This window comes from Corvus hawaiiensis, chromosome 5, assembly GCF_020740725.1.
Source record: "Corvus hawaiiensis isolate bCorHaw1 chromosome 5, bCorHaw1.pri.cur, whole genome shotgun sequence".
Classification (NCBI taxonomy): domain Eukaryota; kingdom Metazoa; phylum Chordata; class Aves; order Passeriformes; family Corvidae; genus Corvus; species Corvus hawaiiensis.
The window spans coordinates 59,746,689-59,762,978 of NC_063217.1; the positions used below are offsets into that span (position 1 = coordinate 59,746,689).

General features: G+C 41.1%; 1 protein-coding gene across 5 annotated transcripts in view; it reads right to left on the minus strand.

The window, feature by feature from the left end:
- The window catches only part of ZNF827 (zinc finger protein 827), a 100,714-nt gene that overhangs the window by 66,467 nt on the left and 17,957 nt on the right, over positions 1–16,290 (minus strand). For 4 of the 5 annotated variants that reach the window (XR_007203668.1, XM_048303821.1, XM_048303824.1 and 1 more), the window contains exons 2-3: positions 9,148–10,158; positions 4,345–4,517 (exon numbers count right to left, since the gene is read on the minus strand). Coding sequence is in view for 4 of the 5 variants with exons in the window: in XM_048303821.1 (XP_048159778.1) it covers positions 4,345–4,517; positions 9,148–10,158 (1,184 nt within the window). In the remaining variant the exon portion in view is untranslated. The remainder of the gene's footprint in view (positions 1–4,344; positions 4,518–9,147; positions 10,159–16,290) is intronic. The other variant, XM_048303822.1, reaches the window with a different exon arrangement.

Consider the following 16,290-nt stretch of genomic DNA (forward strand, 5'->3'; position numbering starts at 1 on the left):
AAAAGCAAATCACCAATGGGCACTGAGCACCTGGCCACATTCCTCAGGACCTTTCCTGGTTCCCACTATCACATAATTAATAGCCTCTCCCTAATTGCGAGGCTGATTATAACCGTCTTTGTATTAGACAGGAACATTAATCTGGATCTTACTGAGATAGCTCCTCTTCACAAGCAGGAAAACCCTGTGGTTGAGCATCACATGACCTGCCTACCACTGCATTGAACTTTCCTGTTAAGCTTCATCTTCTCTTCCCTCATTTTCTATCATACATGTTTCAGTGTGTGTTCACAATGCCAAACTTCTTTTCCACTGCTACAACAGCAAGCTCACCTACTTCTGCCTTGTGTCTATACAGCAGCACAAGGAACATTTATAGATATTGGTTTTGGCCATATGCTCCTCTTCCTCACTCCCCCTTCCAAGGGCTCAGGCTAATATCCTGTTGCTTTCTTGGAACGTATCTGTATGATCTCACAGCCTATCTGTCCACCAATTGCTGAGCAAGATATGTGCATGATCCAAAGGCACCAATTGGCCAAAGTCTGACTGATGCTTGTGGTATTGCCCTGAGGAAAATGTAATCCCGACCACAAAAAACAGAAAAGCCTGACTACATCTTGCTGAATTACACCACAACTTTCCATTGCTTTCTGCAGAAGGAGTACATAAGATACTCCCTCAAGAAGAAAACATATTCCAACTGAATATATATTTTGAGAGAGAAGGACTCAAGCATAATACTTGCTGCCTGCTTGGACAAGACACCGCTCTCAGTTACTCATTCATTTTGTCCAGCTTCATTTTCAGTTCAGTACTCTAAGCATCCCTGGAAACCATGCTATGGTACCAGAACCAGCTGCTGAGATGCTCCCCTCAGATTCCTGGGAATAAGAGCCCAAACTTGTGGTTATGCATGCACTACAATTTGCCTCCAAAAAAGACTAATAAAATTCGGTACTGTGTCTATTTTAGGAGTTCTCTAAGGTGTCTATCGCTGTGGAATCTAAACACAATATAACAATTACAGTCAACATTGAGTGCCTTAAAAGGCAGGCTACTCAGCTCCCCTTGTTTGTTGTGTGTCTGTGTGGAAACTTTCCTTCTGTTTCCCTTCTTGCGCCTTTCACTTCCTCGCCTCCAGTTGTGAGTTGGCCCTGGCAAAGTGCCCCTAGTGGAAGCAAGCTTCATCCATGTGGTGGGTAGCACATGCAGCTCTGAATATAGGTCAGGGCTGAAATCATTCCAGCTCTCTATTAAGATTTTCTCCATAGCAGGGGATGAGACACCAAAAATGTTGGCAACGTTGTGTTCTGGGTCAGTCACTTAGACGTGATAATTATCATAAAATTACACAGTATATATATTATATAGTTATTGGTCATTAGCCTAAAGACACACACAGTAAGGAAGGCCCACACGGACACACAGACGACTCATGCAAATTAAATCTCCAAATAACCAGTTTCAACGGAGAATGCCTACAAGAACCTAGGGAAAAAAAATAAGGCGGTTCAAGCTCATGGTTAGGTTGCCTAGGAGGAAGCAAAGACAAAACAATCAGAGTTTGAGGACTGCAGCTGGACAAAACACCTCAACACATTTTGCCTGTTATCAATAGAGAGAAAAAACTGAAAACCAAAGAGCAGCATAAAGGAAAAAAGCTTGGTTTGTTACAGCATCCTGGAATAAAAGTTGGCCGGTAGTGAATGACAAACACCAGCCCAGTACCTCAGTTCTGAGTGGTTTTATTTGGTTTTGAAAAATGAGTCTTCACCTGTAGCCACAGCTGACACATAGAGAGAAAGGGGTGGAGAGGTAGAAGCAGCTCTACCTTCATGGGCTGCCTGCCAGGAAGGCAGTAAGGCCAGCTAGCTCCCAAAGGATGCTAAGACAGTAAGAAAACCCAAACACCCAACCGGCATAACCAGAACACTGCATCCCAAGTACCTCCCAGCTGTACTGTACCATTTTTGGTGTGTATTCAGTCCATCTTGAATGCTGTTGGCTTATATACGTGCCAGTTATTACAGTATCATATACACATAGATTTAAAGGCAGCACTGTTTTATAATAAGAAAAGAAATCTGGTATTTTTTATTTTTAATCTTGTTATCGATTTACACTTCCACAAAAAGGAATTCAAATTATGTCTAACACTTTTGGACACAAGACTAACATGCCCCTTCCTCGTTCACCTGTTTCAATTTTGATGTGATAGAAAATATTTTTATTCATGGTCTAGCCAACTGAGGAAAGCCTATGAAACTGATTGAAACAAAACATCTTTCAGACTGTTGTGCTTGTGATTCTTTACATCTATCTGTAAGACCAAAAAACAAATGCAAACGGCCTGGTTTTGTAAGACAATTGCTTTCACCTCAAATAGGGACAGTTTTACCAGCGAAGATGCCCAAGTCCATTGTGACCTGCATGACTGGCCTGCAGCGATTGAGGACACTTCAGATCCGGCCTCCACAGTAAGGCTGAAGGTGGCTGTAATCTCTCACATCGAGTCAAGCAGGCCTGACTCTGACCTCAGTGATTTCTAACTGAGCATTACCTGGCCATAATCACCATATTACCAAACAATTACCACTACACGCTACATGACTGTACAAGGAAGTATGTTTTAAGTAGATGCAGACTCAGATAATGAAAGCATTAATGCTGGGAGGAGAACAGAAAAGAGCACAAGGGCCTCAGACAGCCATCACTTTGAGAACACACAGTGAAAAAGTCCCTGATGTTCTCCAACATCCTACCTGTGCCCACCTGCAGAAATCACCATGCCAGAAAGGAAGGGACAGATCCTCAACCTTCAAGTAACAATTTTTGCCAATAAGGCAAAAAAATGCAGAGAACAATTATCTCTGCAGGGAATAATAGGGATGTCCTTTACAAAGCAGGGGACAACAACAGGTCTTTGCCAGGGAGAGGTAAGCGTCTAGGTGATGCAGGCCTCTGTGCAGGCTGTCAACAGCTGAAAACAAACAAACTAAAAGCCCCACACTTTCTCTCCATGCTGTGTTCCCATTTTATCTATTCATCCTCTGCTTAGGATGGCCATCTGTGCCCTCTAGTCAACATGGAACACCAAGTCCTAAAAGAGAGAGATAAACACTGAGCTTACTCGATAAGGATTAGAAGGATACACTGAGGATGCCTGGGAAGAGTGCATTGATCTACAATAGAAGTGTTAAGGAATGAGCCTTCAGAGAGAGATTCTTCTTTAGAGAGATTATTTCAGACCTAGCAACAACTTAAACCATGGCAAGATCTGATGCTGTGACCAGAGGAATCTGAATTATTTACACAAAAGGGAACAGTTACTTGACTGTAAGCAAGGCCGTGCTGTTGTCCAGTAAGCTCAGATTCTGTGACAGCATACATGAAACCTGAACAGGCTTTTCTGTCCTCCCTCACACCAGTCTGATACAGTTACACACATTCATCTAAAACAGACAAAATGGGAACTATAATAAAATATTTCACTAGTATTATAAAACTCAACTGCATTAACAAGGGGAATTTTTTCACTTCAGCTTCTTCATCAAAGGGCTAAGAGGACAGGCACCATTTTTACTTCATCAAGAATATTCTACAGCTTGCAAGACATGGCACTTTGTGTTGCAACAACATAGTACTTCAGCTAAGCAGACATTGAGTTTCTTCACACTTATATATTTTCCTGTGTCAACACAGATGTTGCTTCCTTCAAAAGGTCATCTTCAGCTTGAGCCCAAAACTTAGGCTGAGTTAAAAACACACTTTAAACTTAATGGAGACATTATACTGTAATGTTTTGGTTTCAAATGTGTAATTCATTTTGGTGTGGATGATTCACTGCTGAAGTACCCGCAGTTAAAAGCTACAAAAAGAAGAAAGTTAAAACTGCAGGCCTAGTTGTAGAAAGCAATGGAGAGAACCCTGCTAGAGCTGACCAAGTTGGTTTGGCCACCTAATGTGAGACACTGGCATGCAGGGTTATTAGCTGGCATCCTGGAGAGCACCACTGATAGGATTGTGTGGTGTCACAGCCCAACCAACATCCCTGCTTCTTGTGCTTCCGGGTCTGGAACTGAACCAGTCACAGACAGCTTGTGCTGCACCAAATTAACATAACCCAAGGCAGTTTCCACATTGCATAAAATGGAAAGGCAAGCAATGGAATAAAAGTTATTTCTTTCTCTTTTTATGGTCTCTTTACTTAAGTACAGGCATCATTCGTAGTACCACTAGGGAGATTTTGTTCTTGCAAATAAAAATGAAATAGCTTTGCTATACTATCAGTTTTTGACTGATGATTTGAGTATTTTGACTGTCAGTAAAGACTGCGCTTACCTTCATGTGTGATTTGAGATTGTCCTTGCGTGCACAGCGGAAAGGACAGAGTGGGCACTGATGGCTCTTCAAGCCTGTGTGAATCACCATGTGCCGTTTCCAGTAACTCTTCCTCTTGATAACCAAACCACAGATGGGACACTGGAAAGGTTTTCCCCCTTCTTCTTCTGAGGCTTAGCAGAAGGGGGAAGAAAAAGAGAAGACCCTTTACAGCCACTTGTCAAATACTCTCCCCTTGTAAACATACTCAAGATATCATTTCTCAATGCTAGAGTTTCATCTGTAAAGAGACACACCAGTTAAACAACAACAGGTACCAGAAGTTTCAGTTCCTCCTCTGTATGTATACCTTTTCCCCTGGATCTAGTTATTATCCCTCTGAGAAAGGTCACCATAATTTTTAAAGGTTAATGCCCCAAACTTCCTTTCACTAATCAGTAGAGGATGCTACTCTCTCTCTCACCTGGTCCTAATGTTCCTTATAATTTAACTGCACTGAGATGAATGCCTCTCATAATCATCACTTTTCAGCTTCATTTCCTATCAAAGGCTGGTTGTAGCAGAGTATGGAAAATATGCTTAATGGTTAAAAAATGATCCATTTCCACATCTGATGGTTAGCCAGCAGGGAAGCAGGATATAAACAGAAGAATCTGCAACTTAACTGAAAAGCATGCTGGTATTGCATACCAGATACATTTAACACCAGAAGTGAAAGACTTCAGAAGTCTGGCTGCTGAAATTGTTTAGTTACGGCTCAAGCAGATATGCTGCAGCATCAGCCATCAAAGGTCTTCAGGTCACAGGTTTCCTTCTGCTCCTCTAATTGCCAGGGCTTTAAATCTGCTGCCTTCCTAAATGCCTGCACCCTGCTTTACTGCCCAATTCACCTAAAAAAAGGATTTGGCGGCTTCGATCTTCCAAGTGCCAAACCATCACAAGGTTGAAGGAAAGAGAAATTCCTTGCTGCTGACTTTGCACAACTAACCATCCATCCAACCTCTCACAACAATTTTCTCTCATTATTATAAAGAAAGGCCTACTATTACAGTGGAACTGGATGTTCTTTTCCTCACTGTAAAACACAGGACTGTTTTCAAATATCCAGAGCTCAGCAATGTGCATCTTGCTATTCAAAAATTCTCTCAGACTATTTAATCTCATTACTATCACTTATAAGGATATAGCAAACATCAAATTCCCTTGATGAGGAACTAACTGATAAAAACCTCCAGAAAGATTTGTCATGTCCTAAAATACAATTCTTGCTATTAAGTAGGAAACAAAACCACTGTAATTCAACTGCTCAGGCAGTCATTATGTAAGTACAGAAAGGGACATAATGCCAAAGCATGTACTACTGCAAGCTCAGAAATTCTCCTTGTAAAATATTCTATCACACTTAAAATATCAAATCTCTGCATCTCTAAAGAGGAAGCCAAAACTAAAGTCGTAACTGCTTATGCTTGTTTTAAAACATTTTTACTTTTTTTCTTCACAAAAGGCAGGGAAAAGACAAACCGCAGAAAAAAATACATGGGTAGCTTTTTTACCTATCACTTCTTTTCCTTTTATCACATCTTTTCTCCAGCCTCTGGTTATCATCCAGAAGAGAAATGTGTAACAAGTTATTACCTATTGTTGATCCCCTTAAAAATAAAACTGCAGTCAAGATGAAGCAATGGAGATTTAGCACATTACAAAATATACAAACAAGTAGGATGAATGCATGTGACTTCACCAGTAACAGTGACAATTAGCGTTACTCAAGAATTGTGCCAGTGTGCTCCAAAGCTGAGCCACATTAGCTCTATACTATACTGCATGAAGCTCAGAATAAAAAGAAAATAATGGGTTTCAGCTTTCCTTCATTCATGTTGATGCCTGTTTTACACCACAATGTTACTCCAGTGAGGAGAGAATCAGCCAGTGCTTCCCCAAAGCACTTTTTGGGAACAAAATTGCAAGCATCACAGGCATTAAGTTACACCAAATAAGTATTTAGTCAGTAAAAGAAAGGTCTGTCATCCACACTCTTTCAAAACTATCAGAACTTAACAGCTATTCCAGGCTTCCTTTTAAACTTCACTCCAAATACGTGAGCAGTTTATAAAATTTGCAATATTAACAGATTGATAGAAAAGTTGGTCTTTGTACCACTTTACTATAAAAAAAAGCAAGTAATGATTAGGTTGACCAAACCTGACATGCCATTTCAGAGGCAACTACACTCTGGATAAGCCATGACTCCAGCTTCTTGCCTGAAATAATTCTGAGCAAATAGCTCAACGCAGGGGACAAAAGAGCAGCAGGCATACTCTTACTATTAACTTACTCCTCTTTAAATAGCCTCCATCTTTGCTGCTCCTTACTTACATCTAATTAATCTCACTGAGTACTGATCTCATAACCAAAGGTACCTGTTGCTGGTGGGGAAGCGAATCAGACTCATGACAGCAAAGCAAATTCATCAGTGCATTGAAAGTTCAAAGTATGAGAGGGGGGAAAAAGACCTCTCAAGCTATACCTACTGAGAAAAGATGCTTCTCTCTGGGAACAAGACAAAAAAAGTCTCAAGGAGCAACCAGACAGACACAAAAAGATAAATCATTATAAGTTTTGTTTTTTTTTTTTTAGTGCCATAAGGTTCTATTCACAAAAGGAATTAGATATGTGTGACATTTATTTTTATAGCAAATATGTTATATGCACATGTTCAGGAGGGTCATGCAGCTTTACTCAACTTTTACAGAAGAGAAGTCTTCGATCAAATGTCACTAAATGTGACCTCTTCTCACAAGCTGTATTTCTCCATGGCTGAAGGCATAAAAGAGTCTGGCTTTCCATAATCAACACACAGATATGCTAACCAACGCTTTGCTTCTTAACTTCAGTTCACTATTCAGAGAGGAAAAACTTCATAGCATATCAGTAAATGTTATGGACATTACACTAAAGTTTGCTTGGATGCCAACTGGCGTCGGCCCAGTGTGCACGAAGTGGAAGGAAACACCCTTCTTCTGGGGATACTGGTCCCGTGTAGAATAAGAAATGAAGAGTTGTTCCTTAGTTACCAAGGACTTGAGGCAGTCAGCCCCCATTGTTACCTTTTAGCAGTATAGTGTGCTTGGGCCTTCAGCAAAGAGAATACTTGCTAGGAATTTGCTGCATCAGAACTAGTTTATAAAGTGCCAGTACTACCAGCACACTGGTACAGAGCACTCCTCTAATACAAACTGCACAGACAAATCCCCCAGTTTCTTGGTCAAACACAGAACCTGGATTTTACTACAACCACATACTTTTCCCCAGTGGTGTGAACAGCTTTTTCCCCAGTAGGAAATAAACCAAGAACTTCAACTAAATTTTAACCCTACTTCCTTTCTATGCATTGCTGCCTTTCTTTCACGAAGGCCAGTCCTCATGGGTAGAGTTAAATTAATGCCCACATTCACACTGGTGTAGCCACTGTGGGTACTCCTATTCCCGAATGAAAGGATCTTTTCCTGGTTTAGCTTATGTTAGTCCAAGAAGGACTTCATCTAAACTAATGAAAACTTTAGGCCAGGCCCATGCCAAGAACAGTTTGCCACTTTAATTGCCTTGGCAAAATACAGCAGTTAAGTGTTGATAGAACACATGTATAACACAGAGCAAAAACTGGTACTGGCTGCAACTCATTGCATCCCTCTCCCTCCTCTTCCAAGGGAGGGATAAGCATTGCTGTCCATCCAATAGCTTCTACCCTATGAGTTTTGACCAGACCTCATAATACCCCTAAACAAAGAGGTTAGGCCAGAAAAAACAGCAGTGCAATTACACAACATCCATGTCAGGCTTCATATCTGTACACTGTCTTGCTACACCTGTGCAGCCAGGCTAGTATTCCTGATAAAACTCAGCCTGATAAAGCTGGAATATACTAAACCACTTTGTGCATCTCGTGAAGATACCTGCCATGCTTCCTTTTCCTTTGCAACAGGACACTGATGACACCTGCAGCCATATGTTCCACCAGAAATACGAATCCATGATGTGAACTTTTTATAGAAAGAGATGAAAGAAATTATTTATCCTTATTTCGAAGATGGATCATTTAAATTCCCCTGCATGGCTTGCCAGTTCTTTAAAGCTTTTGTTACCCAGACAGCTTCTTCTTCTTCCCTGTAACCCTGAATCCTTGATTGTCAACAGCTGGAACTGACAGAGGAAAGTCAGACGTGTAAAATGGTTCTTGCTGAGCAAATTAGAGAAATGCAGTTTAGTTGGATTTTTTTTTTGTTAACAACAAAGGATTGTAAAAAAAATTTTAATGAAAAGTGGCAACATAATAATATACTCTGGTAAATTAGGACAGGGTAGTAAGCCATTATACAAAAGTCCATTTGTGACAGAGACAGCAGGAGGGAGAATTCTCCCTTGTCCAGTATTTCAAAAGCAGTAGTCTTGTACATGCTCACTGATACTGTGAGCTCCCTAACAGGGATTCTTTGATCTTCTCCATTAAATATTTTTGTGGACACATTCTAAACTTGGTAAGAGAGGAAAATACTATTGTATGGAATAAAAGGAAAAAAAAAAGTACCAAACTGTACACTTATACCTTTAAAATAGGGAAACATTTGTGATGGCTTGGTCTCAAAGTGGTACTTCAAAAAGCTTTTCTATTGTTCACCTAAAGTATCTATTTCTTATTTTCATAAGACACAGAATCAAACCAAATCCAGACCCACTGAAGAGATGTTATATAAGCCTGTAGCAAAACAAATACATTCTACTTAGTGGTTCAAATTGTATCCATACCTGTACTAGTGGCTTTGGATGCTCTTCCCTTAGGGACTGGTAGTAGCAGTAATTCCAAAGACTGTGGTGGAGTTGCTTTCTCTTGTTTCATCTCTGAAAGCTGCAGGGGATCCTCAGGAACCAGTGATTTCTTCTTTTCAGCCAGGAGGGTGCCTGCAGCCCTTGCAGCAACCTCCTTGAGAAGGGCAGCTGAGGAGGTCATGGAAGCCAGGGAAAGGAAAGAGCTGGCCGGAGGCGGGTGCTCCTGCCCAGGAGTCATGCTTCTTTCGCTCACTTTCTTAGATAAAGCTGCTAACGTGGAGCTGGCAGACTGAGAGCTAAAAGGCGAGGAAAAGGATTCAAATCTTATCGTGTCCTCAGTCCTGGAAAAAGATTTGTCCTGCAGAACGGCATTGGCTGCAGCTTTCAGCTTCAGGATAGCTGAATCAGGGGACAAACCACAGGTGGTGGTTGAGTTTGGCAACCACTTACCTTGATTCCATATAAAGTGACTGCCTGCATTGTATTGGTCACTTTGTTCCTGTTTCTCAGCAAGCTTTCTGGCAAGCACACTCAGCTGCTGGGCATGGTGAGCAGGGGGAGAGAAGGAGATGTTTGAGCCAAGATTTACGGGGGACTCAACTCTGCCATTGACTGTAACAGCAGCATCCAGCTTAAGGGAGCCAGCCTCTAGGAGCCGCCTAAGGTTACTGCTCAGTGGCTTGTTTGGACCAGGAGGTTCCTCTTCACCCAGAGAGGACACATCTGGAGTAAGGTGCTCCTTGCTCTGCAGCGTGTCTCTTAGTGCCTCATTTTCAATGGATCCCAGCTCCGCTGCGTTGCTGCTCGGTGTTGCGCTTCCCAAAGAGGTATCGGGAGAGGTGGACTGCTCTTGGATTCTGTCCTCAAGAGACAACTTAAAGTTCTCCTGGACTTCTCCATACGATGCTTCCGAAGGAGTTTCTGAAGAATTCCCAAACCAGCGTTCTTCTTCACTGAGTTCACCTTCCACTTCTTCCTGTCTGGTACCATCTGTGTGGAACCATGAACAACAGCATTATTCCCAAATCTGCGTAAAGCCGTTTCATAGCATGAAGCATGACTGACCTCTGCACAACCCTCCTGAACAGTCCCCTAACACGCGTCCCCTAAAGTGCATGGGCTTGCAATCAGCCTGGATTCAGTGACCAGAAAAAAAAGAGCTTTTCAAAATGAATAAATCTTTCTTAGAAGACAAAATGATGACAAACCTGTCATCTTTCAGTCTGTGTAACTACAACAGACAGAACTGCAACAATACATATGAATATAATATATATTCATATATTGCAAACAATTCTTTATTGGCATAGTCTGTACATCCTGCAAAATACTATGAACTCTCTGGTAAAAGGCAGGGATTTAACAGACCAGAAATTACTGGATACTTGTGTATTTGTACAGCCAGCACATGTGTGCCTTCACAAAAGCAGATCAGATGTGTAGTTACTCAAATCTCAGACAAATCCTGCAGTGACCCCTATCTAAAATAAAATAAAATAAAATAAAATTTGCACTGATATTTCACAATTCTTTCCTGAAGAGCAGCAATGACTAATACATGAATGCAGGCTAAAGGTCTCATCTCTCCAACTACTTGGGAAAGGAGTATCATCCACACAGTGTTGTCTTATACAGACACTAGTTGTTCTTATTTATTTGTCACTGTTTAATAAAGTCTTAAAGATCACCCTAAACTGAACTTAGCTTAGCTGAAGAGGAAAAAAAAAAAAAGAACTGTGTTGGTCTCACTGCAGTTAAGTTACATTTTCTCTTCTCTGGTAACTGCAACACACCTGAGTCTCTCCTGAGACCTAACTGCCAGTGTTTAAAGCACTGTGACCCTGGATTGCTCCGCTTCCTGACAGAGATTCAAAGTCATACAGATGTGACCAAAACTATTTTTTTTTTTTTTTTCAGATCTTCCTGCCCAATCAGAACACAGAAAAGAACAACAGCAATGCTAGAATTAAACTCATTATCTTCTCTTGCCAGACACCTCTCACATTTCTTGCTTTTATACTCAATGTCCCAAGCTGCACAAGTATCTTTGTAATCACACTACAGCAAAACAAAAGTATTTAATATAGCCCTCCACTGACATTTGGAAATAAGCCTGCATGATATGCATTGTGTCTATGATCATGTATTATTCCCAGGTTCCCAATTTAATTCCAGCAAATTACAAAACTTGGAGAGAAGTTAATGAATAAAAACTTAGATTTCTATTATTGCTTTGATTGCTTTGCTTCTTTGCAAAGAATTTAAGGAGGAAAACCCCAGACAAATGTATCATGACTACAGAGATATAAACCTACACACTGAAAGCAAGGATTTTTTTTTTCTTTCATGTTATACAGAATATGAGGAATACTCTCTCACAGGAAGTTTCTTTCATTCAAAACCCTTTGGAAAAAAAGGCACTGGTATTTTAGAAGCCTGCAATAAACACACTCAGTTACCTTAGATTAGTAATTCAAGCAGAAGAGGTCTAGCATATTCCCTTTTCAAAACAAACAGAAGCCAAACAAGCTCTTAGCTAGAATTATTTTGGTATTGTCCAAGTTAACATCACAGGCTCAGCAACAACGTGCATAAAGGCCACTACCATGCACATTCAAATAAAGGAGAGAGATGCTAATCAGTTGAACCAGCACTTATGCAGGTTAAAGGAGAACTGAATGTATTCACTTTTCACCCCGTGAACATTAAAAAAGTAACTTGAGCATGGGTGCGCTCAGATGAGTGCTGCATTCACTCATCCCAGATGCAAACAAGTTCTGGAGTGGAAGCCAAAAAAGCATCTTACTGGCACTTTTTCTGAAGTGATACACCAAGTGCAGGGCACATCCTCTGGGACACAGCCTGGAGCTGACACCACTACACAGCTCTGCAGCCTGAGCTAGCCTACTTCCTACCACTTACACTTGCCTGTTTAAACAACCTCTCCCCTGCAAACTCCACTCTCTCTGTCTCTGTACTTCCCATCCATTCACAGGGAAGGAGAATTGCATTTCCCTTCACCCAGAAAGCCATTCAAACATTACAGTCTGAAGCATATTTAAGTGTAAATGGATCCAAGAGGGATTGGATTTTTGTTTTAGAGAAATCTGCAGCTTACTAAACCCCCAAACTTCTCTGTTCCATGCCATGTACCTCAATTTCTTTCTTTTTCCAGACATGCACATTCCACATTGGTCTTGCTGATACGGAAGGGCAGCCACCACCATGTTATTGACAGGGAGCAGCATGAGAGCAGGACTCTTCATTTAAAGGCTTGCTCCCAAGCCCAGGATTTCCCTCCTCTTTAGGTAACGCACTGAGAGCTCCCTCTCCTGTTGCTAATCTACCTGTGACCACTCAAGCCCTCTCAAAGCTCCATGCAGCCTCTATAATAAAGGGCAAATTTCCTCTGCAGCCTCACTATCCCAAAAGCCAGCAGGATACCTTTTTTCCCCACCAGTGCAGCTTTTTTCTGTAGCCAGAAATCAGACCTCTAACTGCTGACACTGTTCTAATTTTCCTCTTCTCAGTAATTCCCAGCTGCTGCAGCACCAAGCCCACTGCATTTGAAGGCTGTGAGGTTAATGCTGAAAAAACCAGCATCAGTGCCTTATCATGAGCTCAGTCAAGCCTCCCTTTAAACACCAGTGAATTGGTTTAGAAGCAGAACAGTGAAGCCTGGTAACTTCATTTCTAAGCAAAGTTGCCTTTCAAGGCCTTCGGGCAGAATTTTAATTCACATTGACTTGTGAGCCTGAGAATTTGAACAAGCTTGAGAACTCCAGGAGAAATCAACCCAATCCAACAACTTCTTTATAATTTCAAATTATATAAAACCTTCCTTCAGAACCCAGGGGGTTCACAGGTCACCCAGACCAAGTTTGTCTGAAACAGGAGCCAACCTCCATGTGTCTGTCAAGATATTTCAGCTGTATTTCACATCTGTGGCAGAAATCTGCATTACGTGTTTCTCCCTTCTCTCACAACACAGTTATGGAGCTCTTCTAAGCACAATTCAAGAGTCAAGACCTGTTAATACCGCTTCTTCCTGACTTCCAGAGCAATTCTGAAATGAGAACTGCTTCCCAAACCTTTTGCCACTGGCAGAGGCTAATGGAAATTACAGACATCCTGCATGTTTCAGGACTATCACATCACAGCACCCAGGAGCCTCAAAAAAATATTTTCCACTCCTGTCACCAATGACAAAAGGCACCAAAGTACTGCTGGGTGACTGCTGCCACTGATGTAGCCCATGTATCCATCTCTGGCAAAGCCATAAATGTGTGCAGAAAGCACTGTTTGAAGAAGTGCCAGTTTCCCTCGCTCGCCAACTCATCTGCTTGTTTTCAAATACAGAGTTCATTTTCCTCTTCAAGAGATCAGTTTGACAGACAAATCTTATTGATCCCAAAGAGTGTTATTTCACTTTGTGACCATCTGCCCTTTTTTTTTGAGTGCTGATTAGAATCTGACCCTGGTGCCAATAGAAATGTAAATATTCACTTGCTCAAACTACTTATATTTGAAAACTGAAAAAGACACATGTTTGTTGATTTATACTCTGAGCCACTTGGTTCAAATGCTGGAAACTTTCACTGTACCCAGTGCAATGTACACATGCCACTCCTGAAAGTGGCAAGTGTGAGGTGATCCACAGCTCCACTTTGTAGGACTTGGAGGGGAGAAATATCAATGATATTTCAGTTAGATCTACAGGAAAGGGAAGAGTCTCAAAGTTGTGTTACTGAGCAACAGATATGGGCAACGAGAACATGACAGAAAGAACACCATTTGAAACACTAGAAATTATCTGAGAAGAGGCTACAGCTAAGGAACCCACCCCAGAAACTGATTTTTCATGCTAAGGACAAAATTCCACTTTGATCATTCACTGTAATGAGTAAATTACAGAACTTCCATACAAAACCCCATATGCTACAGTGATATGAAACATATGGAAATTGTAATGATGGGATTACAGAATGAAAATTAAAGCAAACACAAAAGTAGACAGAAGTCAAATAATTTCAAAGAAATGCATACAGGAAATTTGTTGATGAGATAAATTAATCAAAATTGCCCTTTTTTCAGCACTTACATTTCAAGGAAAAACTGGGAACCTACAGAACCAGGATTTAAAGACATAGGAGAGCCAAACCTCATCTTTATAATCTTGCTATCAATTATCCTGATCTATATAAGGATTTCAGATATGATCATTCAAGTTTGTGTCAATCTAAATAAAGTTACAATTGCATTTGTTGTCCATTTGACACCCCGATCATCTGCCTAATTTTCTGCTCCAACAACTCCATCATTTCATCTCTAGCACCTACCATAAACCATCTTTTGGATTATTTTACACTGAGCACTGTGCCTAGGCCTACTGAAAGAGCTGGGATTAAGTGATAGCTTTACACTAGGGAACTGAGGAGCTCTGCAAAGATACCTAAAGAATTTAAAAGAACGCATTAAACTTAAATGAAGCAGGAAGCCATCCAAAAGGAGTTCTGCGGAAACACCGACTGGCTCGGCTGAGCAATCAGTTTAAGGCCAAATAAATAGGCAGATGCATCAAAAATAAGGCAGAGACAATACCTCAGCAAGCTAGGACTTAGCCTTGGGTGACTTTTATCAGCAATAGCAAGAAAAGTGGAATGAATGAAGAGAAGCAACTATTGACAACCAAGAAGGCAAGGACAACTGTAAAGGCCTTTAACCAGTCATGGACAAGGAGAGGTGAGACAGATAGCGAACTGGTAGGCTCATATCTAGCCTCCAGGATGGTAGTCTTGTTCTATTCCTTCCTGAATGCTTTCTTAGAACCCTCAAATAAGGACTAAGGAATGAGGCCACAGGCCAGAATTCACTGTCCTGGCAGTCCAGTTCAGGATACCCTCTACTGCTGTAACCCAGGTTCCATCTCGATTGTTACCATCACATCCAAATAAGACACATTTTCCCATCACACGGTGGCTGTTAATTCAAGATCAGCACAGGCTGCCCATGTCTCCACTTTACCTCTGCAGACCAGATAATATAGAGGAGAAAAGAATGAAGGAGCTAAGCACGAAATACAACAGATCCCTTTAGGTTAACTGTGTAAGCGCATCACTTTAGCCACAGTAAAGAATAATTACAATAGACCACTTGCTAATATCACATCACTTTCTAATTCACATTTTCTCTGGGTGTCAGCTGCACATAAGCCCTTGCTGATTTCACAATCAGGTACTATAGAAACCAGAAGGCACAGATCTAAAAATGACAGTCATATCTGGAAAGTCTATTCTATGGTATCCTACATAAATTGCTCAGTCTAGCTGCCTGCCTACAAACTACCCTTTTGACATTCAGGCTGATTTTTAAGCATTTCAAATTTAAAAAAAAAGAAAAAAAAAAAAAAGTGAATGTAATGTCTTTGGACTGATCAACTTTTATGGGTTTCCACACCCACCAAACCATGCAAATGTGTGTGCTGTAAGACTAACTCCAAGAAGCTGGGCACACTGTGCATCAACACCCCATAGTCTCCACCTCTATAAAGCACTTACAGCCCCATCTGATGAGGCTGTATATCCAGAGCAGCAGCTGTGTTGATTTTCCTATAGGCATGCTTGCTAGAAAATCATGATTTTAATAAAAACGCAAAGGCAGAATATATCTACAGCAGCAAATAAGACATAAAAGCCACAGTTACATAAATAGTCGTGGTAGAGTGCCCTTGGTCCCCCATTTTCCCCTCACGATTTCTGTGACCTATAACAGGTAAGCAGCACAGGAAGTCACCATCCTCTTTGAATGGAATTTCTGGCTCACTCCTTATCAACAGGATGATTATTCAACTCTTGACCTCCTCACAAAATGGTTTAGTAGTGTTGCTGGTGCTTGAACCAAATTTCTCTACTGCAGGCTGACCTAGAGAGAGCAGCACAGCTGCAAGAAGGATTTGCCAAAAAGCCACAGCTCTTCTGTTTGGTCCTTCTCCCCTGTGTTTAGGTTATGTGAAAAAACTCACACAATTAGACAGGGAAAGAAGCTCTAGGTAGGACTCTGTATTTCATCTCCACATCTTCCAAGATAATGATTTTCCTAACTGGAGGGAAGGAGAAGAGGGGA